Below are 27427 nucleotides of genomic sequence, written 5' to 3'. Positions count from 1 at the left end.
GCCTGGGATGACATAAAAAAGGAATTGGTGAGAGGCAAACAAATGCACACTAACTGCTAATGGAGGGGGATAAGGTAATAAATGATCCACAACACTTAGCCAATTATGTAAACGAGCATTTTTCGAGTATTGCAGAGAAGGTACAGCAATAATTCCCCAAAACAAATATAACACCTGTAAATAATGTTGTACTAAATACAATAATGTTTGTGACTATTCAAGCTCTCCTGGCGGATGTGTTGTAAATAGTCTTTGCAGCCGGATCACGTGCAAATTCCACAATATTTCCTTGGAGCAGCTGTCCGACGTCTTCAGGTACTTCAACCTTGCTAGTGGCTAGGTACTACTGACGGTAAACGCACGCCGACGCTACGTTTCTAGAACACGCGCGCGAAGTATGCGCAGCTGTGGAAATCGCGCATGTGCGATTTGCCATATTCAAGCTCCCTCTGCCGAAAATCGCAGAGCGGCTCTCCCGCGTGTGCTCTGTGTGTTGCGTCTGTCAACATTGTGGCGAGACGTTACCCACCACCGGTCATACTAGGCCAGTGTTATTTTATTTTATTTTATTTTGCGTATGGCAATACAGCGACAATATATAAGTTCAACAATATGTAAACGAAATGTATAAAACAAAACAATGTGTAAATATTACATGTATAAAAAACAAGCAATAGCACAAAAGGATAACCAAAATAACTACACATTTAAAGCATGGCATGCCTGACTAGAAACTCATTCATATATTTAAAGCTCAATATCTAGACTGCACATCCAATCCAAAGCAGAGGGTCTCACATATATAACCTCAGAGACAGGTCCGGCGTATCTTCTTAAGGGGCATTCCTCAATAATATGGCGAACGTTCTGTTCTGGTGCTCCACAGTCACAGGCTGGTGAAGCGCATAGACTCCACTTGTACTTATATGCATTGCATCTTGCATGACCCATTCTGATACGGTTTAATTTAGTCCAGGTACATCTCTCCAGGTCAAATCCCGGTAATTCCAGAGTAGGACCTTGGATACCTTGTTTATTAATTCCAGAATCATTCCAAACGTGCCGCCATTGCTCCTTGATGCCAGTTTGATGTTCTTCGGTATTAACCCATATAGGCTTTTGTGACTTCAAGCGGGTCGATGGTATTTCGTTCAAAACATCATGGATTGGTAGATTCTGTGGGTAACCTGAGTCATGAATTTCTGATCACTCTCTTTCTGCTGCTTCTTGCCTTCTCAATTGTGGAAGTGGGATATTGCTTAGAGCATGCAGCCAAGGGACTGGGGTAGATTTAATAGTACCCATTAATATCCTCATACACTTGTTAAACTGGACTTCGATTATCTCAGTATGAGTGCTCGAATGCCAGACAGAAGAGAAATATACCAGCGCTATTGGGGCAGTACGTCAGGTGGATGCTTGAGCTCCCCAAGTCAAGCCAGCTAATTTTCTCAGGATGTTGTTGCGACTCTTTAGCTTTTGGCTTACGTTTTCTAGATGTAAGTCAGAGATCGGTCTAGTGCTTTTTCCACTTCCATTGTGAACTATATATTCAGATGGAGTGAATTCAGATGCTGAAGGAAAGTATAGAGAGTGTCAAGTCCATGTGGCCACGCCACAAATGTATCATCCACATATCGCAGAAAATAAGAGTGTTTGAGAGTGGCTGCTGTTGTGCTTTTTCTTCAAAGTCCTCCATAAAATAATTGGTCACCACAGGAGACAGAGGGATTCCCATGGCAAAACCCTCCACTTGTTCAAAATATTGGTCTTGAAACAAGAAGTATGTTGAAGTAAGCACGTGTTTCGTTAATGCTACTATATCCTGCAAGGACAACTTTGTAAATAAAGATATAACATTGAAACTTACTAATTATCCGATGATTGCAAGTAACATAGGAACATATACTTATTATGTTACCAAATACCTAACAGCATTATTGGGACCTCTCCTAGGCAAGTGCGACCATCACATTCGGAACTCTGAATATTTCATAGGTCGCCTGAAAACCTGCGGCAAATCCGTGAAGACTATTTACTACAATTACGTGACTTCTAACCACAGAGAATGAAGTCAATAAAACTGTTCAGTAACTAAAAAATAAAAAGTCAGTAGGCTTAGATGAATTACCAATGTGTGTACTGAAACAGTGCATAGGGATTATCCAAGGGCCCTTAACAAACATAATAAATTAATGCTTCAGGTCAGGGACATTTACAGAGCAGTTAAAACAGGCAGGAGTTGTACATTTGCTTAAGAAAGGTAAGGCAGAAGACACAGAAAATTATAGGCCCAAGGCCCTGCTGTCAGTATTCTCAAAAATAATAGAAGCAATTACGAAAGACAGGTTAAAGAATTACCTGAATAAATAGAATCTTTTAAGCGAATCGCAGTTTGGTTTCCAAAGGGGCAAAAACACTGAGTTAGCCATAGTAGAATTCACAAAAGTTGTACTTGAGGCTCTTGATATAGATGAGTATGTCACAGGTATATTTTTGGATCTTTCTAAGGCTTTTGATACAGTCGACCACAAGTACCTATTAAATAAATTATAAGCAATAGGAATAAGAGGGGTAGCTAATAACTGGTTTCGATCATGCCTAGCAGAGTTGGTACAAAGAGTAGAGATAACACATACATCAAATAGATCTAAACATTTAGTAAAACACTTACCAGAACCAAAATACAATAATATAAGGATTCAACAAGGTAGCATATTAGGACCAATACTATTCCTGATATACATCAATGACTTTCCCAGTAGTGTTACTCATGCTGAAAAAGTTCTCTTCACTGATGACAGCAATATTTTAGTCGCTGAAAAAACAAGAGAACTCCTTGCTGAGAAACTAAATGAAACTCTCAAGGAAGTTTATGATTGGTCAATAAGCAATAAAGTGACATTGAACATAAAGAAAACTAATGTCATGAATTTCAGTTTGAAGAGGAAAAATGACAATGTTAAATTAAATGTAGATGGCACATCTATAGACTGTGTAACAAATACCAAATTTGTAGGAATGAATATTGATTCTCAGTTGAAGTGGTGTGAACACACAAAGGTACTTGCAAACAGAAGGTCATCAGCATGTTATGCCCTTAGAATTCTGTCATCAGTGTGTAACACGCAGTGTCTTTTAGTCACATATTATTCATATGTACACTCAATTCTGAGCTACGGCATTCTTTTTTGGGGAACAAACGCACAAAATATGAACACAATTTTCATTCTCCAGAAAAGAATCATAAAAAAATAAACATAAAACTCAAAACATCATCTCCTTCCAACGAATAAAACTGTACAACAAATCACCAAAAGAGATTAAAGAAATTGCAAAGATACATTCAAAGGCAATAAAAAAGTACCTGTTATGCATTACATTTTAAACATTATTGATTTCTTAGATAAAACAGAGTAGGGATTTGATAAAAAATGTTACACAAATAAATAATAATAGTAATGATTATAGAACACCCAATTTTCATTGTAACACCTACATTTTTTGTTTTCTTCCTTTCTAGAAATACACCCAAGCGATGCGTAGCACAATACTAACACTTGTTCCTCGTTCTGATCTCAAAATCTCACTCATTATGGAGGGATGCTGACTCAGTTTTTCAGGATAGCAAATGTGAATTTGTGCTACAGAAAATGGACCAGAGTTCACCAGTGTGTGTGTGTGTGTGTGTGTGTGTGTGTGTGTGTGTGTGTGTGTGTGTGTGTAGTGTTATGAAACAATGTGCATGTAGTGTGTGTAATGACTGATATGAGTGAACAGTGTGGCATTACATTATTTAATTAGTTATTTGTAAAAAAAAGTATTGTATGCCAGGAGTAAATCTAATGATTGTTTCTACCCAGAAGTCTGTAAATATATGTGTGCATGAATTACCTTATTTTAAATTGTTCTAAACTTGTAAATACTTTGACACATCCTATATCCTTCTGAAAAGAGATCTACGGATGAATAAAGCTACTACTACTACTACTACTACTACTACTACTACTACTACTACAAAAAGGACACCATCTTCCCTCCAGGAATTCCCATTTTAGTCCATGAAGCATTAATATAATGGTCATGTATTGATTAAACCTGTTGGTGACGACTCTAGCATTCCACCTATGAATTGCTTCAGTTGCTTCTTTTAATCTGAATTTGTGGGGATGCCAAACATAGTAGCACTTCTCAAGAATGGATTGCAGTAGTGTTATATATGCCGTTTCCTTTACAAATGAACAACACTTTCCTAAAATTCTCCCAATAAACTGAAGTCTTCTAATCGCCATCCGTACTACTGTCCTTACATGTTTGTTTCATTTATATTGCTTTGGAACATTATGCCTAGATATTTAATTGATGTGATTGCGTCAAGCAGAAAATTACTAATGGTGAATACAAACATTATGGGATTGTTTCTCCTACTCATCTGCATTGACTTAATTTTCTTTTTTTCTACATGTAGTGCAGGCTGCAATTCATTGCACCAACTAGAAATTTTTGTAAGTCAGGTTGTATCCTCTACAGTCAGACAATGATGACTCATTCCCATTCACTACAGCCTACAGATTGCTGCTCGCCAGCTCTGTCACATCATTTATGTCCATCACCTCTTACCCCATATCTCTGTCCCTCCCTCTTCCCCTCTCTTCCACTACTCATCATCTCCTGCTCCCTACCTCTGTCCATACCCTCCTTCGCACCTACTTCTCATAGTTCAGGGGATATGGAATTATAAACAGTGAGATACTTGAAAAACTGCCATATTGTACATGATGATTAAATTTATTGCTTCTTCGCTACTAACTCTATTGGCAACACATTTGCAGACACTATCCCTCCTCCTCCCTCTTTGTCCAATTCCTCATTCCTCTCCCTCTGTCCATCACCTCCTCCCCCTCACTGTGTCCATTTCTTTCTCCCCATTTTTCCCTGTCGACCTCATCCTCCATTTCTACCTCTATATCTCCTTCCCTCCCTGTCCGTCTCTCTCTCTCTCTCTCTCTCTCTCTCTCTCTCTCTCTCTCTCTCTCTCCCTCTCTCTCTCCGACTCCATCTCCCACCTTTCTTTGCCCACCTCCATCGCAACCTCTCCTGACCAGATTGTATAACTCTCCCTGTCTCTGTCCATATCCTGGTCCCCTCTCTCTACGTATCACTTCCTCACCCCTCTCTGTCCATCACCTATGTCCCCCTCTCTCTGTCCATTACCTCCACCCCTCTCTCTGTCTAACCCCTCCTCCTCTTCTTTCTAACCACTACCTTCCTCCACAGTTTTGGCTGTCCAACTCCTCCTGCCCCCTTGCTCTGTCAGTTTCATCCTATCCACTCTCTCACTATCCATCCCCTTCTCCCCCTCTCTTGCAGGGTATGCTGATGCAGCCCATACAACATGCCTCCTCCCTCTTCTCTCTGTCCATCATCTTCTCCTCAGCTTTCTATGTCCAAGCCCTCCTCCCCATCTATATGCCCATACCCTCCTCTCATATCTCTAGCCATCCTCCTACCCCCCACCTATTCATCTCCACTTCCGTATCTCTCTGTCCATCACCTCTTTCCCCATTTTCTCTGTCCATCTCCATATCTCCACTCACCTTCTTCTTCCCTCACCCTGTTTATTTTTTCCTCCCTTCTCTCTGTCCATTGTTCAACTCCTCTTTTTCCCTCTCTCTGTTCACCTCCTCTCTCTCTCTCTCTCTCTCTCTCTCTCTCTGTCCATCTCCCCTCACTCTCTCTTTCCATCTTCTCCTCAGTCTCTTCCTACCCCCTCTCTACCTGTCCTCCTCCCCTTCCTACTCTGTCCCTCTCTGTCCATCACCCCCTACCTCTGCTCTGTCTGTCCATTTCCTCTTACCCCTCTTCTCTCTCAATTCAGCTTGTCTTCCTCCCTCTCCCCTGTCCAGCTCTCTCTCTCTGTCCATCTCCCCTCACTCTCTCTTTCCATCTTCTCCTCAGTCTCTTCCTACCCCCTCTCTACCTGTCCTCCTCCCCTTCCTACTCTGTCCCTCTCTGTCCATCACCCCCTACCTCTGCTCTGTCTGTCCATTTCCTCTTACCCCTCTTCTCTCTCCATTCAGCTTGTCTTCCTCCCTCTCCACCTGTCCAGCTCTCTCTCTCTCTCTCCCTCTCTCTCTCTCTCTCTCTCTCTCTCTCTCTCTCTCTCTCTGCCTGTCTCCTCTCCCTTTCTCTGCCTACCTCATCCTCCTCCCACTCTTACTGTCCACTGAGGTTACTGAAACACTACTTATATTTATTTTGTTTACTTTTAACAATGTGTGACATGATGAATCAGAGTGTATGGAAGAGTGAAGTGCTGCAAGAGAACAGAATGAATGCTTGAAGATAATATATGCCTTTCAAACTGTTTATATTGATGAAAATTTATATCAGCAAAAACATAGCTCATATATACTTTCATATGGTATGAAGCCAATTTTACACTTCTTGTCACAATCACTCTTCACATTCAAGTAAAAGAGCAAAAAGTTAACAAGCATCTTTTTATTTTTGTGCATTAATTTTAGGTAGATTTACATTCTGGGATAGCTCACATCTGCAAAAGAATATTTTCAGTATATAAATGTGAGATCTATGTATCACAAATTGCTTTACCTGTGATCTACAAGCAGGCATTTGTTTAAAGGGGTAGGTATTATATATTCAATCACAGTTTACATATTCTCTAATACAATTGGCTGTGCACAATTCATTTAAGTTCAAATGACATAAATACAGTACTTTGACAGAGTACTAGATGTAAAGTGATCACTCTTGATCTAAAGAGCGAATTTAGCATAGAAAAGGCTGAATCAAGTGGCTACTAAAGTCTTTTATCATTCTTCTATTTATATGAACTATCTGAAAGATGGAAAATTTCAAATTTAAACAGCAAGAAAAAGTGTCTTCTGTGGTATCTGCCTATTCTATGGACGAATTTTTATTTAGAATCTTAGTTTTTCGAAAATATATCTTACTTTTACTATCATACTAAAATTCCTGTTGTTATAATTATATGAAATCAACTGTTAATTGCAACAGTGCAACTTATTTAATAATCTGTAAATTTAATTATTCTAAAACATAACAGTAAACTGCACAGGTGAAGATGCATGTAAAAAAAAAGTAATGAAAAACACTCTTTTAGGAGACTCATAACGGCAACCAAAAAGCACACAAAAGGGAAGGAACAGTACTAATTGATGTATGGAAAGATTAGATCTGCATTAATTTTTAGATGACTATTAAGATCGCAGGTCAAACTGAGACAGACAAAGGTTGTATTTGGCACTCAGTTCGTAGAAATGGTAGATTTTGGTGGAATGCTGCTGTTCAGAATCACCTTTACTGAATGAGTAAATCTCTGACTGAGAAAATCTCTGTGAACTTGCAGAAATTTCTTTTCATTACAGCACTGAAGAATTACAAAACTAATTGACATTCATATGAGATTTTTAAATTCGATTGTATTGATAATTGAAAGAAATGACAGAAATATCCATGAATATTTGTTTATTGTGTTGCTCCTTACGTCACATATTTCTTTATTACACATTCAAAGGTAAATTCTGCCACTGGCAGTTAAACATATTGAGTTTTTTTATTGGGTGAGAAGAATAAAATTCTACAGGTTATCAGTATGGAATAGCAGTAGACTAGGTCAGGGACAATAATCAAAGTCCTTATGAATAACTAATTGTAGTTTTGTGATTCCTTGTGCATGGTACAGTATATGAGAAACTACTTGTAATGGCTAAAACACATTCTACACATGTAAGATGACTGCACACAACACGCCACTGAGTAAACTGTTGCTGTAAGTCTTCACGACATAGAATACATAAATAAAAATACCTAAAAGAATATAAATGGGTGACAATAAATAAACAAAAAAGTTCATGCTGAGGTCCATTAAAATTTATTTTTAATAAGATGGCCTGTCACCTACATGAAAACAATGATGGTAATTATAAAAGCATTGTTTTGGATTTTATATTAATATAATCAGTGTTGAGTTTTCTTTCTGCTTTGTTTGCCATTCCTTACGTGTGAATGATAATTCAGGAAACAACTCTTCAACCTTGTTGACCTTATGATTGAATTCATTTGTCTTCAAACTGTCGCAGCAATGTGTAGTATGAATATGATGCCTTCAGCAGCTGAAACAGGCAGAAATATCTAATAAGGTTCCTCATATTTGATTAAGTATTATGAATTTTATAGAAGCTGCTTATGCATGATTTATCTGGTTTCGTGATACAGTATCTTCAAATCATTCCCCACACAAGATATAAAAATTGACAGCTTTCTTGTGGCCCATATAAACAGAAAATAAAATAAAGTACAGAACACTTTTGTGCTTTAGCATTGTGAGAAATTTAAAGGTTATTGTAATGATCTATCGAAAATAATATTGGAAATAACTGTAAGATCACTTAAACATTAAAGTACAGAGGATCAGATACATCTAACGAAACAGTAATGGATTAATACAGAATGTTGTCCACACAGGCCACAAAAATTATGCCTGCTTTGTAACTGACTTGGTTAACCCTACAGCATGTGAGCAAGGCCACATGCACTGTGGAGCAGGAGAGGTTATGTGCAGCTTCATGTGTAATCATGACATATCGTTAGTTGGGAAGATCTACTGTGTGCATGTAATGCCCACTGAAGAACAAATGGACATGTAAGGCGAACATAAAACTGATTATACCTGATGATGTCTTATTTGAAGATAATGATTAGTGATACACACATGAAATATAGTTATGAATGTGAACAAAAAGTAGTTATAAAAATGCTTACTATGTCATAAATTTAATGTATTTTGTGATAAGACATGCACTGATGTCATGAGTTGGTAAGAGTAATGTGTTTTGTTTCCTTCAATCTGTTATAAGGTATGGACTAAACCTCTGGGGAAAAAGTAACAAAGTTAATAAAATTCTTGTAATTCATAAGAAGGAATAAGAGTAATGGCAAGTGTAGATAGTAGAACACATTGTAAAACTTTGTTCATTAAGTATAAGACTTAAACAATAATTACTTAATATATTCTTTACAGTGTTAATTACATGTGCGCCACCCCCTATTTAAATGTGACAAATCAAAGAATGATGATAACACGAGAATATCCACCCTACCAGAAAATCAATTAGCAAAAAATAATAAGATGGCATTTGAAACACATAGCAAGTTCTCTAGACATGCTCCAGGAACCCCAATCAAATTACTTAAGGAAAAGTTGTACAGATTCTAGTCAGAGAACCCACTTTATTCATTAGAATAAATTTTAGAAATGCCCAATATGATCATAACAATGTAAAAATGTACTTCTGTAAAATAAATAAATTAAGTCTACTGATGATATGTATTGCCTGTAATTATGGTGAACGTCTAATAATCATATTGTGCAACATAATCAGACAAGTATCACATGTTCAACAACAGCATTCTTTCATGAAAATTCAAGTGTACAATAAAAGCAATCTGGTACTGTATAAATTATTTCTAGGAACCTATAAATAAACTAAACACACACACACACACACACACACACACACACACACACACACACACATATATATATATATATATATATATATATATATATATATATATATATCATGACACCTTATCTGCTATTTTCGTCATGTATGACTGTGTACATATTCTATCTCAAAGAAGATATAATCTGTCACAAAAGATACTTTAACTGTTGTGTATGGATGAATGCAGACTCTCACTGGCACAAAGACATATGGTTGTTTTATGGGCCAGTAAAATAAAGTACAGAAGTATAGTTTCTGATTCGCTCCTTCACTACTGGTTGGGATCTGTATCTTGCAGATTTCTACATTTATGTTTAAGCCACCTTTATATCTATTTAAAATGCTCACCGAGACAAATGCATTCTTATTGATTGGATAGATCTGCCCCGCAGTCAGGAGCAACGGTCTCTGCGCTCTGCACATAGTAATTGCCAAGTTCTTCCTAAAATCCTTATTATTATCAGGCCAAGCACATCTATAGGCAGCCCAAGAGACCTCCTCACCCTGTGGGAGATAACAAGTCTATTAGTAGATAACAACGCCATATTCTTTTGTAACATACTGTAAAACTAATGACAGAATTAGGGATTAGTGTATTTTCGGTATGTGACTTCTGTTTTAGTATTGTTCTTCTATTAGCATCATAATAGGAAGATTTCAAAAATTTGCCATCACTGGGATAGTCACAAACTATAGTAGTCATTATTATTTTGGAATCATATAGTTGCTGTTGATGACGAGATCTTCTATTCAGATATACTTATTTATCCTTAGGAGAAACCAGTTAACCATATTACTATTTCATGTCCAACTGGTCAGTATCTAAATGCAGATCCTTTTTCAGGAAAAGCAACTTGGGATGACAACTTACATTGGAGCATAATGTGACGCTTTCTGATGCATGAATAGAATCAGTTTTTGAAATTGCAAAGAAAATGTGAAGATACTGAGAATGCTGGTGTTTGTAATTGTTATTTACATATCTAAAATACATAACAAGTTTGAGAGTACTGGTGTAACCGACAGTATTTCCATTTCTGTATCATTTATCAAATATACATAAGTCCACACAAAATTGTGATGCTAATGTTATTCTTATGTCTAAAAAGTAATTAAAGAATATGTAAAAATAATCACAGTGCCAGTGTAACTTACAGTATTTACACATTTAAAATCTTATCAAAATACATGTGACACTACTGATTTAACTTACAGCTTAAGCTTCAATCGACAATGAGCAACATTAAATCATTGTACAACATTTGGAGTAAAGAACAAAGAAACCATAAATTAAATACAGGGTGTCAATAATTAAAGCTTCACTCCCAAAACGCTGTGGACAGCTCAGAATGGCATCAAATTTTAACAGCATATTATTGACCCAGGGGATACGTCAAAGAACAAAATAACAATTAATGAACATTTGATTTATAGATTGCCCTGTAAGCATGAGGATACACTCACCAACAGACGAGCAGCACGTGACTGTTCCTCAGTTTGTGTCCGAAATATCCAACATGGCTGTCTCCGCCAACCATTGCGCACTACTGGTAAAATTTTACAAGAACAATGATTGTGCACCAGTAGCCCTGCAGAAGTTCCAGACACTCAAGGGTAGGAATAAAGACAATGGTCTGATATCTGCTATGGGTATGGACAAAAGATCACAAAGTTTGAAAAGACAGGTTTTTTGAAGTGCAATGTGGCAGAGAGACGATAGTAGTTGATCCAATATCTGTTGAAGATGTGGCCACAGTATTGCAGGAGGGGTCAAATGGTGATGTGCAAACATGCAGTGCAGGGGGAATTAGAAGAACGCTGGACAGACCTGTGAGCACGGTGCATCAAATTCTATGAAACATCCTGCATTGCTATCTATACAAAAGTACCCATGTTCAGGAGATGATTCCTAATGACCTGCCAGCAAGACAAACATTCACTCTGCGATGTCTTGCTTACATGGAAGTGGACAATGAATGGCCATGGAACATTCTGGGAAAAGATGAAGATTTTCATTCGAAATCACAGATATATAATAAATGCAAATTATGAGGAGCAGCGAGTGTGTGTGTGTGTGTGTGTGTGTGTGTGTGTGTGTGTGTGTGTGTGTGTGTGTGTGTGTGTGTGTGTGTGTGTGTCTGTTTACTCTAAATTGTTACTTATTTTTACAAATAATTTTAATTTTGTGTCGAAGATTGTATTTTTGAGATAGCGACCTTTCATCTCTGTCTTGTTGCACCATTGTCTTTGACCATATTTCATCTGTGACTTGTTCCACGTAATTTTGTCCAGGTTCTATGTGAACATATTATATTATGAAATTCTCTTTGTGAATTACTAATACATCCAGTTTATGTGTTATGCTGCAGTAAAGAGCTCGTCAAGACACATTGTTTCTTCCATTTTGAAACTGATGTTCACAGTTGCTGCTTAGCCAGTAAGTTCATGGCATAAACATTTTGTGTGTGTGTGTGTGTGTGTGTGTGTGTGTGTGTATGTGTGTGTGTGTGTGTGTGTGTGTGTGTGTTTATGACTTATTTAAAATGTGGAAATACTGAAAGTTCCAAACTTTACGAATTTTTTGGATTAATATTTTGAATATGACGTAGAAATTCACATAATACAAATATCTTTGAGCACAGCCAAGGTTGCTGCTCTGGACTACATTGTTACTGGGTGTTTCATTTCAATGGTCACTAAAATATAACGCTTTTTTGGCTGCTTTGTGGAAATCTACTGCACTGTGATTGGAAGAGAGTTGGGCGGCTTGTTGGTATCTTGATTTGTGACTTCATCGAAATAGGGACCAGACTTGAGGGTCCCAGTTGGTAATGTTTACAGTGCAATACTTGTGCCAAAAAGTTGCTAGCCCTACTCCTGTGTACTTTGAGCCACATCAAAGTATGATACGCGTGTCTACTGATGTACTATCATGTGAAATTGGAGCTGTATTGTCTCACAGGTGTTGATATGGCTCTGAAAAGCCCTTCGCCTTTGTTTCCAAGAAATTAATAGTGCACCCTGCAAGTACCAGCCACAGTGAAAAGGAAGAGCGATCCATAATTTATTGGATGAAGAAATTACACCAATACCTGTAGGGATGAAGATTTGAAGTAGTAAAGTAGTAAAAGATCAGAAGCTCTGGTTTCAATATTCCATCTAACAGCTGCCAGCAGTGACAGTATAAAGGCTACAAATATGTGCAACCACATACTTGGGACACAGTTATGAAATTTAATATAGACCCAAAGAATAACATGAAACTGCTGATGCCTTATAAGGCTTCCAGCTGGTCAAATTGCAAAATTCGACATGTCTAAAGAATTTTTGAATGTTGGGCTCCATAAGGTTCCCTTTCTGTGCAGCAACCGTGGTATATAAAATTATAAAGAATGTAGCAAACAGTTGTGGAAACGTTGTTTATCTTGTTGCAAATCGATTTCGAATGATATCAGGACAAGGACTACTTATGGCATGTATCGGTTAGAAAAACGCACCAATTATGACTGATGTCTGTCGAAATCGATTTGCAACAAGATAAATAATGTATCCATGACTGGTTGCTACATTCTTTATAATTTTATATCTGAAAAATATGTGGCCAAAATCCAAGCCCCATAACACATCACAGTGCTATCTTAGGCAGCTGCCGGATGATGTCACGAACAGGCTTCTGCAGACATGTGTAATCAATTTGGCTTGATGATCTTGTTTGGGACTAAGTGCTTATTGAGTCGTTATGGCATCTGATGATTTCTCTGGCACTGGAAGACGAAAAGTTAGGCAGAAAAATATGCCTCAGACTACAGTCTAATGCCCATAAAACAAAATTTTTGCAGTCATATTTTAACAAAAAAAACTGCCATCAACACCAGCCCTTGTTTCTCACTTCTTCAAGTAGGGTTCACAAGCGTTGTTATACCGAAAATGAGTCAAAAGAAAATTTTGAAGACACTCCATTGAGGACACTCAGGCATCGACAGAATGAAGCAAGTGGCTAGAAGATATTGCTAGTGGTCATAAATGCACAAAGGAATCGAAAAATTGGTTTTACAATGTGAGACAGCTCAAATGGCAAAACCAAATCCCAAAAATGATTTCCAAACCAGGTTCCAAGCAACAGAACCATGGGAAAGGACTGACATTGATAATGCTATCATTTTGGAAAGTATCCTGCTTCATAGTCATATTTCCAATATACATTTGACATGACAACAACTACAGAAGCCACAATAAAGACACTCCAAAAAATCTTTGTTGTGGAAGGATTTACCAAGACCATAGTTTCTAACAATAGGACACTATTTGTATCAATGGAATTCGAAGATTTCTGTGGCAGGAATGACATGGAACAACTAACTGCAGCTCCATTTGATACTGCTTCAAATGGTGAAGCAAGAATATTTGTCAGAACATTCAAAGAATCTATGAAAAAGGCTAACTGGGTGGCGACAAACAAGCAACATTCTCTCCAGAAAATAGTGATATCTTATCCCACAACTCCAAATCTCGTACCTGGAAAATCAGATGCTGATCTACTTTATCCAATGTCAGGCAAGGATCACAAATCCATCAGAAGAGGGTGCAAATCCAAAGATTAGTTCAGTTTGAAACTGGTGATAAAGTATCCAAATTAGTGATCAAATGTATACCAAAATTTTTTCAAACAGCTTGTCAATCGGATCACCATGGATCATAGGCAGTGAAATGAAACAACTGGGAATATATACTACACGCTGTGAAAATGCCTTATGGAATTGTCAAAAGACATCAAATCCAATTGAGAAAATACAGCGTCTTGGAGAATAGTGGGCAACACAGAACTGAAGAACAGTATTTAATTGACTGACTCTTGGGACAGCTTTAGCACAGGATGAAAATCAACACCAGGATAATACTTCAGGAACTGAACCAAAAACTACACGTACTGCAGGAGACATAACCGAACTTACGATATCAATGTGGATTTGTTAAAATGTGGTGTGCTACAGCCTATTGTCGAATTAACTCAGGAGCAGATGTTATATTGCACAATTTTCTACACCTCAATAGAATTTCTGTACAGATACAGAAGTGACCTGATTGTTGATTTGTATTCAGTTTTTATTTAATTACATTCACATATGTTATAATATGATTGTACAGACTTACTGTTTGGTGTTCTGTGATAAATAGAGATGTGTATTATTACACTAACTGTATTAAGAATTACCACTAATGTGGCCGCTAAACCAAAAAAGATGTCAAATTACAAAAATTTAAAGTTATTTGGGCTTACCTGTTCCTTTACATTGTGAGCGGCCCAACAGTAGAAAAAGATTTTCATTGTAGGGAACGGTAGATAAAGTATGTATTTTAGTGCTGAAGACAAATCCGGAATCTGTTAAACAAGCAAAATGACTTTCTTAGTAAACAAAAATGAACAATTATAAAATTCGTGGTCTGTCTAATCATTATCACTAAAACTACTGTACTAGAGGCCTCTTGGTTATCACAGAAACCTCAAACTTGTGTGTTTTTAGCTTTCATAAATGTCTCAGAACCTAACATAGTACCTGAAACTACATACAACATGCCACCTTCATTCTTTTGACTTTTTGTTGGTTGACAAAACTAGTTGCTAAAGGTTTCGAGAATCATCTTGAAATATAATCCTCGCTTTATTAATTGATAGACTGGTACTCGACAGCAACGTCTGCACTTTGCCATATCTTTTATTTTACTCTGAATTTAAAAAAATTGAAATATTCATCAGTCTCAGTTTCTACAAATTATCTAAGTATTTCGATTAGACAATTGGTAAGTTCTATTGGTTACAGGGCAAGTAGCATACTCATTGTTAAGGTGCATTACAAATATCCTGTAAACAGGATGTATTTACAAATCTGCTTTCTTTGAAAGATACCAACTTAACCACGTGAATATTAAGCTAAAACAACGGCAGTTTGGTGTAACCGAGAAAGCAGCGACATTTCTGAAAGTAGCAGCTTTCTTTCTACACAGTCCAGTCACATTAATGAGACCACTGCCTGTGTTCCACGTCAGTGTGCAACAACCACTCACAGATGGCATGTGACAGAACTAGCAGTGTTAAAGCTTATTGAGGGGATCAGTAGAGTTCTTGTTGTAATGTGTAAATGGAGTGATTTATCTGACGTCCTAAAGGGCTTTTGAACCAAGGGTGGAAGCATTTCCGAAACAGCTAAGTTCGTAAACTGTTCGCATGCCGCCGTGGCTGAAGTATAGCGTGCATGGCAAAATGGTGGAATGAAATAAGACTGGGTTTAACGTCAACAACAACGTCATTAGAGACGAAGCCCAAGCTCGGATTGTGTTAAGGATGGGGAAGAAAATCGGCCATGTCCTTGTCACAAAGGTGCTACCCAAAAATGGTACCGAGCAACTGTGGTGCACAATGGACCATAAATGACAGGGCTGAACAATGGCTATGGAGAGGTGACAGGCGAATAGTCGTGCAGCTGTTAAGCAACGGACTGTCCAAATGAACCAAAGGACTACCAACTGTATCTCCCGAATGCCCGTATGGGCCTACGCAGCAGGCACCTGGTTCATGCACCCATGCTGACTACCATTTATCAGCGACAAAAACTGAATGTTCACTGAGTGGCGACAGGTGGTCTTTTCAGATGAACCATGTTTTATGCTCCATGAGACAGATGGCCATTGGCGTCTATGGCGTGAAACGTCTGAAAGCAAACACCCTTCAACAATCGAGGGACCATTCTAATGTGGGGAATGTTTTCGTTGCATTTCCTGGGTGATCTCGTCATTCTCGAAGGTATGAAGGATGAACACATCTATGCATCTGTCCTTGGGGACCATATCCGCCGCTACATACAGTTTGTTTTTCCTCAGCATGGTGGCATGCACCAACAGAAGAAGCAATGTGTCACACAGCTTGCAGTGTTAAGTGCATGGTTCGAAGAGCACTGGGATGAGTTTAACGTGTTCCCATGGCTGATTTAGACCCAATCGAGAGTTGTGGGACAACTTTCATCGGGCTTTTGGCGCCATGGATCCTCAACTGAGAAACCTAACACTGCTGTCCATGGTATTAGAGTCATTATGGCTCCAATTTCTTATTGGTACCTTCCCAGAACCTCACTTGACTCTCTTCCTGCACATCTCGCAGCAGTCCGGGCTCCAAAAGGTGATTATCCAGGCTTTTGACTGGTTGTCCCAGTAATGTGAGTGGACAGTGTAATTTACTTGGTTAAATTTAGCTGACGTATGAAACAGCAGAGGATAAAAAAATACAAAAATAAGGCCTAGTAGAAATCCTTGAACATCACAGGAGATATCGAATTTAATCGACAAAAGACGAAAATTTTTAAAAAAAATGAAAATGTAGCAAATGAAGCAAGCGAAAGGGAATACAACCATCTGAAAAAGGAAATTGACAGAAAGTTCAAAATGGCTAGAAGACAAATATGTCTATAGAATAATGTTTAGCTGGCCAGAGTGGCTGAGCAGTTCTAGGCACTTCAGTCTGGAACCGCGGGACCTCTAAGGTCGCAGGTTCGAATCCTGCCTCGGGCATGGATGTGAGTGATGTCCTTAGGTTAGTTAGGTTTAAGTAGTTCTAAGTTCTAGGGGACTGATGACCTCAGATGTTAAGTCCCATAGTGCCTAGAGATATTTGAACCATTTTTGAACAATGTTTAACAAGGGGAGGCCTACAGGAAAATTAAAGATGTCTTTGGAGGAAAGGGAAGCAGATATATGAATATCAAGAGCTCAGGTGGAAAACCAGTACTAAGCAAGGTCCAAAGTTGGAAGGAATACATAGAGTCGCTATACAAGGGACATGAACCTAAAGGCAATATTATAGAAAACGAAAGAAGCAGATGGTAATGGAATGGGGGATATGACACAATGAGATTTTGACAAAGCACTGAAGGACCTAAGCTGAAACAAAGCCCTGGAGATTACATTTTCTCATAAATGCTGATACTCTTAGGAGGGCCAGGCACTACAAAACTATCCTATTTGGTGTGCAAGATACACTGTCCAGTCATGTTAATGTGAGCACCTATCAAAAGCCTCAATATGGTCCCCAGTGATAGGTGTATATTTGTGTTAATCCAATGCGCCTTCCAGAATGACGGGATTACTTAGGGAATGCCAAGAAAACATTTCCCAGGCCATAATACTCCCTCCCCCATTTTGGAGCCTTCTGACAATTGTTGCAGGGTGTTTGCTTTCAGTTGTTTCACGTCAGATATGCCAACAGCCATCTGACAGATGGAGCACAAAACGCGATTCATTTAAAAAGGCCACCTGTCACCACTCAGTGGACATCCAGTAGCCCCACTGACGTGCAAATTCCAGCCTTTCTCGCCACTGAACAACAGTCAGCATGGGTGCATGTAGGAGGTGCCTGCTGCAAAGGACCACACACAGAAACGTTTGCTGAACTGTCTTTGATGAAACACTGTTGGTAACCACCTGGGAGGTCAATTTCTCAACAGCTGCAAGTCTATTTGGCCATACACGTCTCCACAGCCTTCATCCACCCCAGTCATGTGTGGTCTGTAATGTCTTGATAGTGTCATTTTGCCATTAATGGTATACTGTAACCAAAGTGGCCCAGAATCAGTTTAAAAATTTAGCCATTTCGGAAATGCTTCGACCCATGGCTCAAAAGCCAATGATGAAAGCCTTTTGGACGTCAGACAAATCACTCCGTTTTGGCATTATGAGAACGACTGTACTGTCTTTCGCATCCCCTCATATGCTTCATACACCCTCCATTGCTAGTGCTGCACACTGACATCGAACATGGTTGTTGGTCGCATTAATGTGAGTGGACGGTGTATTTGAGAATTGGGAAATACCCTCAGACTTCAACAGGAGCATAATAATTCCAGTTCCAAAGAAAACGAGTACTGACAAGTACGAATATGTCCGAACTATTAGTTTAATAAGTGCCAGTTGCAAAATGATGACACGAATTAGTTACAGAAGAATGGAAAAACTTATAAAAGCCAATCTCAGGGATGATCAGTTTCTTCCATCAACTCCCACTCCCGGATGATGCCCACTCTCCTTCCATTTATCCCTCCTATCATCTCTCATGCTCACCTCCCCTCCCTGCCTCTATCATTTTACCGGGCTCGCCCTCCCCACCCCTTTACATGCTGCTTCCTGCTTTTTTCTCCGCCTACCCTTTCTTTGACTCCATTTTCTCCACTGAGTCCTTTTGCTTTCCCCTCCAACGCCTTCCCCACTCCTGCTCAAGTCTGCCCTGCCCCCCTTATCTGTGTCCTCTTCCACCATCGACCCCCTTTTTGCTTTACTCTCCTCCCCCCTTTTCTCTCCCTCATCTGTCTGGGTCCACCCCCCCCCCCCCCCCCGCCCCCATCTGCCTTCGGGTCAACTCTATAATACAGTGTTTATGTGTTAAGCATCTCCTTTTTACGTGTTGCGAACAGACACCATAGTCTCGTTACATGTGTTTTTTAACTCTAACAAACAGAAAGCAGACTGTCGCCATGTTTTTAAATTGTGCCTATGTAATTACTATGTGTTTTAATCAGCATCACCAACCCTTTGTTTTTATATTTTCACTTCACAACTTTTCGCCATGTTACAGCTTTAAACAGTCATCGTTTTATGACCTGTTTTATTGTTTTGTTATCGCCTCATTATGTTTTTAACTTTTCTGTAGACTGCAGAACGCCATATTACGCTGCTGCCAGCCACCCCCCCCCCCCCCCCCCCCCCCGGCTGAGGAGAATCGAAATTCAATAAAGAAAAAAATGATAAATTTGGGTTCTGGAGAAATGCTGGAACACAGGAGTCAATACTGACCCTACATATTTTCTTGGATGATAGGTTAAAGAGGGCCAAAATAACGTTTTATTTATTTATTTAGTGGAACAGGAAAGGGAATGCCTAATAGTGGTACAGGGTACCTTCTGCCACACACCGTACTACGGCTTCTAAAGTAAGCATATATATGTAAATGTAAATTTAGTCTACCTATTAATAACATATTTATAACCACACATAACTTATGGAAGATTGATGTTTCTTATTTATCAAGAAAACAAAAGACAGAACTCCTGCTGTTGATTTTCTCTCAGTAAAATTCTTCATATTAGCTCCTAATTTTTTCATTGCTGTCACTTAAAGAGATGACTGTAATAGTAGAACAAGGGCGGCATTCTCTCACTCTTCATTGTTGCCAAATAATTGAAGATGGGGGATCCAAGATGGCGGCGATAGATATGACAATGTCACAATGACATCATGGCGGGAAGTTCAAATTTTGGCAGGAAGATAGTCCAATTGGGCTACCTCCACTAACCTAGCCCCCTCCCATCCCCTCCCTTCCCCTCCCCCCAGAAAATGGTGAGAACTTCAAATTCCAGCAAGACAATGCAAGATACCACAGCTACCTCCACTAACCTAAGAAAATGGTGGGAAAATAGGTCACTTGGGCTACTTCCACTGATCTTAGTTATCCAACCGCCACCTCTGCCTAGGAATTAGCTGGAAAAGGACTCAGCCTGTGCTGGGCTGCTGGATAGGATGGACATAAGTCTTTATTTTGCATGCAGCGTTTATTTAAACAATTTCAGGCAGTAGCTCCATCCAGTGTGTTCACCATAAGGTCTGGAGTGCAACTGACGTAGTACACAATACTGCCTCCAGAGGGCACTGTTGTCCCTCCCATAACATAATCCAAGTTGGCGGTCTGGAGTGGGGGGGGGAAGTGGGGGGGGGGGGGTAATGGCGGGTAGATGACTCAACCTGTACTGGGCTGCTGGAGATAGGAACAATTTATTTAGGGACGCATTTCACACTCATACAAAACACTCACCCTAGGGTCCTTGGGGTCTCAGTAAATAGTCTACAGACCTGCACACTACTCGTAAATCACAAAAATAATGAAGTACACTGATGTACAGACATCCAAACAACTCGTAAATTACCGAAATAAAGCATAGCACAGGCTACAGACCTGCAAACTATTCGTAAATCGCCAAAATAATGCATCTAAAACGCTCAGCAGACACGCTTGCTAATTGTAAACTGTCGAAATAATGATTCCCACAGCCTACAGACCGAAATAATGCAGTACACTGATGTACAGACCCGAAAACAACTCGTAAACTGTCGAAATAATGCATTGCACAGTCTGCACACCTGCTCACAAAATAATGAACAGACACGAAAACAACTCATAAATTGTCAAAAAATAATCCATGTTTAATGCTATGCAAACACTGTCACAACACTTAAACAGCCGAAAATAATGCAGTGCACATAGACTAATTGCATGTAAAATCACTTTAGAACTATCGTCAACCACGACCTGCCAGCGAACTGCCCCCCTACAGAACTCCAAGGTGTGCACACCAAGTAGTGTGCTCATGCCAGTCGTATATGTGAGACGCCTCTAGCCCACTCGCACATGTTGACCTTTGCTGGCGTAATACCTCTCTATATGTAGATACTGATGTCACAGGTCGCGTTATAGAAATCAGTTCCAATGCTTCCCAGAATAGCACAGGGTGCATTGTTCCTAGCGATCCTAATGGGACATGCAAGCTGCATCTAGCCTTGCATGCATGCTTACCTGCTCAGTGTGGCTGACACATTGAAACAGAGCATGAAGGCCTAGCGATACCGACTGGCCGCCATGTCATCCTTTGCCCACAGGCATCACTGGATGCATATATGGAGGGACATGTGGTCAGCACACCGCTCTCCCAGCCAAATGTCAGTTTCCGAGACCGCAGCTGCTACTTCTACTTCTCAATCAAGTAGCTCCTCAGTTTTGCCTCACAAGGGCTGAGTGCATCCCGCTTGCCAACAGGATTCAGCAGAAAGGTTGGCCACCTATCCCAGGCCAACAGCGCTTAACTTCGGTGATCTGATGGAAACTGGTGTTACCACTGCAGTAAGTCCGTTGGCTATGTATCAGACTGTTTATGGAAAAAAACACAAAAAGCCTCTCTTGTGAGTGATAGTCTGTGGGATATGGTCCTCCTACAGTACAGGGACAAAACTCCAAAGATCTGTCTAAGCAGCTTTGATCACAGGCCACCTGCTCGAATGGACCAATATGTGTATATTTAATGGGATCACCACATATTCTCGATGTCAACACACAGACGGTATTGTTGTCGATATAGTGGAAGAGAGAGAAGCAATAAAATCTTATCAATTTCTCTATCGCATGACATTAGTTAAGTTTTTATAGTTCATAGTTTTACTCTGTCGGATGTTATATAGATAATGAGGAGAGAGAGAGGAAGAGATACTGTGCAGTCAACGAAGACAATGACACCATTACATTGTCGTATTTCTAGCGTAGTAATCATTGGAATACGATAAAGGAGATTAGGGCACATACAGGGAGCAAATTTATTAGACAGCCATTCGATATCAGTGAACTGTAGTCGTTATACTTCTGAATTTCGTTGTGCAGTCCACATATACTCTTCATGGTTGTAAATTTCCTCCTGTATGATAGTGTATTATTTTTCTCATTGTGTTAGCTCTATACTTAGTCAGTGACAGGAAGACGACTTGACAGCCTTCTAACTAATGGAACACTGTTGGGAGAAACTGATGGAATTTTGAGAGAATTTGCTGGTGTCTGTCACTTGGTGAGGGATATCTCTTACTCATCGAAGTCAGGTGGATTCTAATGCTACATGTCGAAGACTGGAAGATACGTGAGCATAACGCAGGTAAGTAATACTCTGACAAAAGGTGGCTTCTTCTAAGTGTTGCGGCAAACATATTACACCTCCTCACATACGTCTCGCGAAGAGGCTGCAAAAACAAAATTAGGTGCTACTATGAAGATTTTTACTGAGAGACAATCAGCAGCTGAAGTTCCGTCTTTTCTTTCTCGATAATAAGAGACAGCATTATTCAGTGAGTTTTGTGTGCCTATAAATGGATAGAGCGACATACTAGTAAGTAGACTAAATTTACATTTACATCTATATCCTTACTTCACAAGCCATCATACAGTGTATTTCCTATTCCACTCGCTAATATAGCAAGGGAAAAAGAGTGCCTGTATGCCTCCCTATGAGTGCTAATATCTCGTATATCTTACCTCCCTGGTGCTTATGCGAAATGTATGTGGGTGGGGATCGGATCCTTCTGTGGTCAGCATTAAATATCTGTTCTCTTAATTTTATCCATAGTGTTCCTGGAAAAGAACATCGTTTTCCCTCCAAAGATTCGCATTTGGACTACCTGGCGAGTGTAGTCCGAATGCTGGAAAAAAATTACACACCATGCAAAGAGACTCTCATGATAAATCTAATTAATTAGTCTATCAGATTGATATGAATGACCTGCCGCCGAGTGGGTGGAAGTATGGGCTATAGTATCACAGGTACCTATAATTCAGGAGTTGGAGTGGTAACCAGACGTTTTCTTTGCAACAAGCTCTTTTAACGAAGCTTTTGTCTCCCACCTACACAGGGAGAAATGACCATCGTAACAAAATCACCTATATTACCGAATTTATAATGTGACATGTAGTATAAAACCGATATTTACAAATTCTCTGTCTTGTTACTTTCAGAGACTTTATATGTGATGAAGCACTTGGTTACTTTAAGAGATTTCGAAAGTGAGGGAACGTCCTGTGAGAGAGATAGAGCATGCTCTTAGCACTCCGCCATGAGACAAAAATGAGTTAAATATTCTATACCTGTAAAAGGGGGAAATCTACATATCGCGTGGGAAATTCGAGGTATATGGACGACAAAATCCCTACCTCAGAATGGGTAATGTGGGGGGGAGTCTATGTTGGGGTGAGAGTGCAATTAGAATTATATATTCGAGCCGTGTCTGCTGGTCTCGCGTTGCACTACGACCGGTGGCATGAATGGACGTGTGCATTCGGTCAACCGGAAGCCAGTGATAGCCATTTAATTACAAAAAATGCTCAGACCTGTCGACTCTTGCCTGCAGCTGCGGGGACAAGTACAGGCGGCGGTGCCGTTTAGGTAGCTGAATAGCAGACTAGTGAGTATGCTGGGTGAGCGGCGACAGAAGTACACGCGTGTGCTGTATGAGAAGATTCAATATGACGAGTGTTTGCGCTGTATGATTATTCTCCCCATGTAAATTGATTGGTTCACTGGATGCTGGTCGTGGTGATAATCTGAGCGTTCAGTATGGTGGGTGTGTGTATGCCAAGAGACAGGTGTCCAGCAGCTAGCGTGGCCAGCATAGATGCAGGTTTCTCCTGGCCAACGTGGGGGTGGCTACCCAGCTCTTGGCAGATGGCACATACCTCATGATGTTGAGTATGTGCGATCACAAGGATTTTTTCACCAGTGTAAGGTAGAAACATTGTGATGGAGGAGGGTGCTTGTGTTGTCAATTGTCGGTGCATGCACGACCTAGGATATATTTAGCGCTATGTTCTATTTAATTTAATTACTTAATTTGCAAGATGTTTGCATGTGATTCTCAAACGTTGAAAACATGTTTTATTACGAAAAAGAATCATCGTAATGTGGTGGTGAGCATTTTAAGTGAGCTGTTTGACTCCTGTAAGTTCTTAAACAATTAAATTGATAGGGTAGTGCAAATGGACTATTCCCTGCTATTTTTGATATCGAAATTGCGTCAGCACTCCCTTTGTCCCCACATTAGCCAATAAGAACACAGTATTCTGAGGAGAAATAGAAATATTTACCTTTGTGTTGGGAGACGTTGGTTCACACGCAAACAGGAATTAGCCACTTGAGAGACACAGAGACAGGAAACGAGTCTGGAATTACCCGATCAACAGTATGCCGTAACCTGATGCTTTATTCGGTGCTGTGAGCTAAAAGGAGGCCAAAATCCAGTCTGTAGTCTGTGGTATTTAGTATCGTGATCTGTAATTAGGATAGTGGGCTGTTTTTGACCTCTGTGGCCATTAATCTACTGCACTTCATTGCATTCCTCAATGCTTATGGTTATTATATCATGGGAAATTGAGGCAGGCGTGAGCTCTAACAGAGGGGGGGAGCCCTGTCTCCCATAAAATAATTAACTAAAGTGTATTCATGAACGTATTATTATAGTTGAAATTGATTTGAATTTTGTGTCATGAGATCCTTCCTTTCCAGCACAGATTGGCTTTTTCCTGCCAATTTCCATATGGGCGAAGGGAGGGGGAAGTGGTGGAGTAGAGGGGAGGAATGGGGGATTTCCAATAGGGGGAAGGGGTAATAAATTGATCGATTTAATTAACTGCATATCAGTTTGATATCAAAACTGTGCTCGTATCGGCGAGAGGAGGTCGGGAGGATTGGAGAACTCCCAGAGGGGATGAAGGAGGAGGAGGGGCAGGGGATGGGGTAGGGGGTTTTGCAGGAGGATATATTATCCCCAGGGGGTCATAAATCAAGTAGCATGACGATAGGATAAGGGGAGGGGAAGTGGTACATGCAAAATTTCTTAGCAGAACAATAGGTTAAGGTCATAAACCAATCAGCTATCACAATTCAATTAATTTGCATGTCAATTTGACATAAAAAGTGAGCCAGAACAGACATTACCTTACCAGTAATTGTGTGATAGTTCTATTTATTTGTCCTTGCTATCTCCAGGATTGCGTGAATGCTTTTCTTCCAAAATTCCAATGGTATGCCTCCAGACTCACAGAACTAATGCATGGACTTGAACTACTGTTGGGTTGCTATTTCCCCAATTATTATACAAATTTTCCAGGCATCTTACCTATCCTTTATGCGTCGCTTAGTGATAAATCATCTAAATAAAACTTTGTCAAACTCTGACTCTAATACTGGATCCATTATGTCTTCCAGATCGACACCCATTTCTTTCTTTTTTTATGTCAGCAGACAGTTCCTCCCCCTCATAGAGGCCCTCAATGTACTCTACTCTGTCCAACCATCTGTTCTCTGCCCTGCATTTAACAGCGTAATTACTTCTACTCTCTTAATGTTGGCGTTTTTCTTTTAAATTCTTCTAATGTTATTTTGACTGTATGCTAAAAATGTCTCGCCAAGGATCTCCAGCTATTTCGCTTTTTTTTACACAGCCTACTGATTTCATCACCTAGTGACATTTATTGCTCTGTTTATTTTTGTCCTAAATGTTTTTACATTTCCGGCTTTCGATATTCTTGCCTTACCTACAGTTTCACCACAGTTCCCTTTCTTGTGCCTACAGTTTTTTGTCCTACTTATATTTTAACGCTTTTTAAGGATGCCTATTCCCTCTCAGTTGCATTATCTAATGTGATATTCATTTTTCCCAGTATCTACAGTCACAGAGAACTTCGATTACACGCGACAGTTTCTCAATAAGTCAGTACCGGTATGCCTCTTTCTTATACGTTGATTATACCTGGCGATTTCGTTAAAATTGAGCCTACTCATCATAATTACAGTTGGGATGATGCAAAAGTTCGTAGCGCTATTCCGTAATATTAATAAACACAACAAATACACATAGGAGGGAATTTGGCCGTCAACAATATATTCTCCTTCACTATTTACAAGTCTGCCATCGCTAGGGTAACTTTTGGACTCCACGACTGCAGAAATCAATTGGTTTTGAGGCAAAGAACTCGTCAAGTCATATTCGGAGCGCATTTTCATCTGGAAAGAAAGTTCCTTGAAGGTGTTTCAATGGAGCGTGGAAAAGGTGAAAATCTGAGGGAGAAAGATGAGGTGAATAAAGTCGGTGCGGAATGACTTCCCAACCCAACTCCTGTATAGTGTTTTTTGTCAGTTTATCAGAATGTGGCGGTGCGTTATTATGGAGTAGCACCACTATACGCAGTCTTTCTGATCGTTGTTCTTGGATTGCATCTGCAAGACGTCTCAGTTGCTCACAATAAATGTCAGCAGTGAACGTTACACCTTGGGGAAGCAATTCGTAGTACACCACACCGTCGCTGTCCCACCACATCCACAACATTATCTTTTGTGGACGCGCACGGAGCTTTGTACGGGGAGTTGCTCCTTTTTTTTTTTTTGAGCTCAACCATCCCTTTTTTACCTGATATTAGCATAAAAACACCATTTTTAGGCACCAGTAATGATACAGAATAGGAATGATTGGTGTTGTTCATTGGCCAATTTATGATGACGAAACAGAGATGGACATATGGCCATCCGCCGATTTTTGTGATTTTGGCTTACGTTAGAGTTTGCGGCACTCATACACCCGATTATTCATCCTTTCCCACTGCATGCAAATGGACCACGACGGTGGAATAATCACAGTCCATCACATTTGAAAGTTATTGCGTACAGTGACGTGGTTCATTGTGGATTAATGCGTTTCAAAAAATGGCTCTGAGCACTATGGGACTTAACATACGAGGTCATCAGTCCCCCTAGAACTACTTAAATCTAACTAACCTAAGGACATCACACACATTCATACCCGAGGCAGGATTCGGACCTGCGTCCGGAACGGTCGCGCGGTTCCAGGCTGTAGCGCCAAGAACCGCTCGGCCCGCTTAATGCGTTTAAACGATCTTTATCAAACACCAAAAGTCTTGCTGAAAGTGAGCGTCACTAATGTCTAAACGATCCTGCTTAAAACGGAAAACCATTTTATTACCACGCTCTGTTCAATAAGATTATCCTCATACATGGCGCAAATGTTTCTGGCTGCCACCGCTGCTCGGCCCTCTATTGAACTCAAACAGAAGAATATACCGGAAATGTCCCCATGTCTCCACTTGGCACTCCATTTTCTTGTGTCCACAGCTCCACTCGCTGTCTCCAAATGACAAAATGATCATAAGTAAACTCAAATATCAACAGTGAACTACAAATAAGAAAAGACAATCGAGAAAAAAAAGCACAGCAACCGGAATACCAACATGCAAAACA

The 27427-nt window shown here is 39.8% G+C and overlaps 1 protein-coding gene across 1 annotated transcript in view; it reads right to left on the bottom strand.

Annotated features, from left to right (window-relative positions):
- Positions 1-7944: 7944 nt before the first annotated feature.
- The window catches only part of LOC126356158 (odorant receptor Or2-like), a 36850-nt gene continuing 17367 nt past the window's right edge, over positions 7945-27427 (bottom strand). Inside the window, exons 3-5 of the mRNA XM_050006903.1 lie at positions 14833-14934; positions 9903-10058; positions 7945-8159 (exon numbers count right to left, since the gene is read on the bottom strand). Coding sequence (XP_049862860.1) covers positions 8103-8159; positions 9903-10058; positions 14833-14934 — 315 coding nt within the window. The 3' untranslated portion in view covers positions 7945-8102. The remainder of the gene's footprint in view (positions 8160-9902; positions 10059-14832; positions 14935-27427) is intronic.

Source organism: Schistocerca gregaria, chromosome 3 (assembly GCF_023897955.1).
Source record: "Schistocerca gregaria isolate iqSchGreg1 chromosome 3, iqSchGreg1.2, whole genome shotgun sequence".
NCBI lineage: Eukaryota > Metazoa > Arthropoda > Insecta > Orthoptera > Acrididae > Schistocerca > Schistocerca gregaria.
The sequence above is the reverse complement of the archived record's forward strand: the minus strand, read 5'-3'. Positions and strand labels throughout refer to the sequence as shown.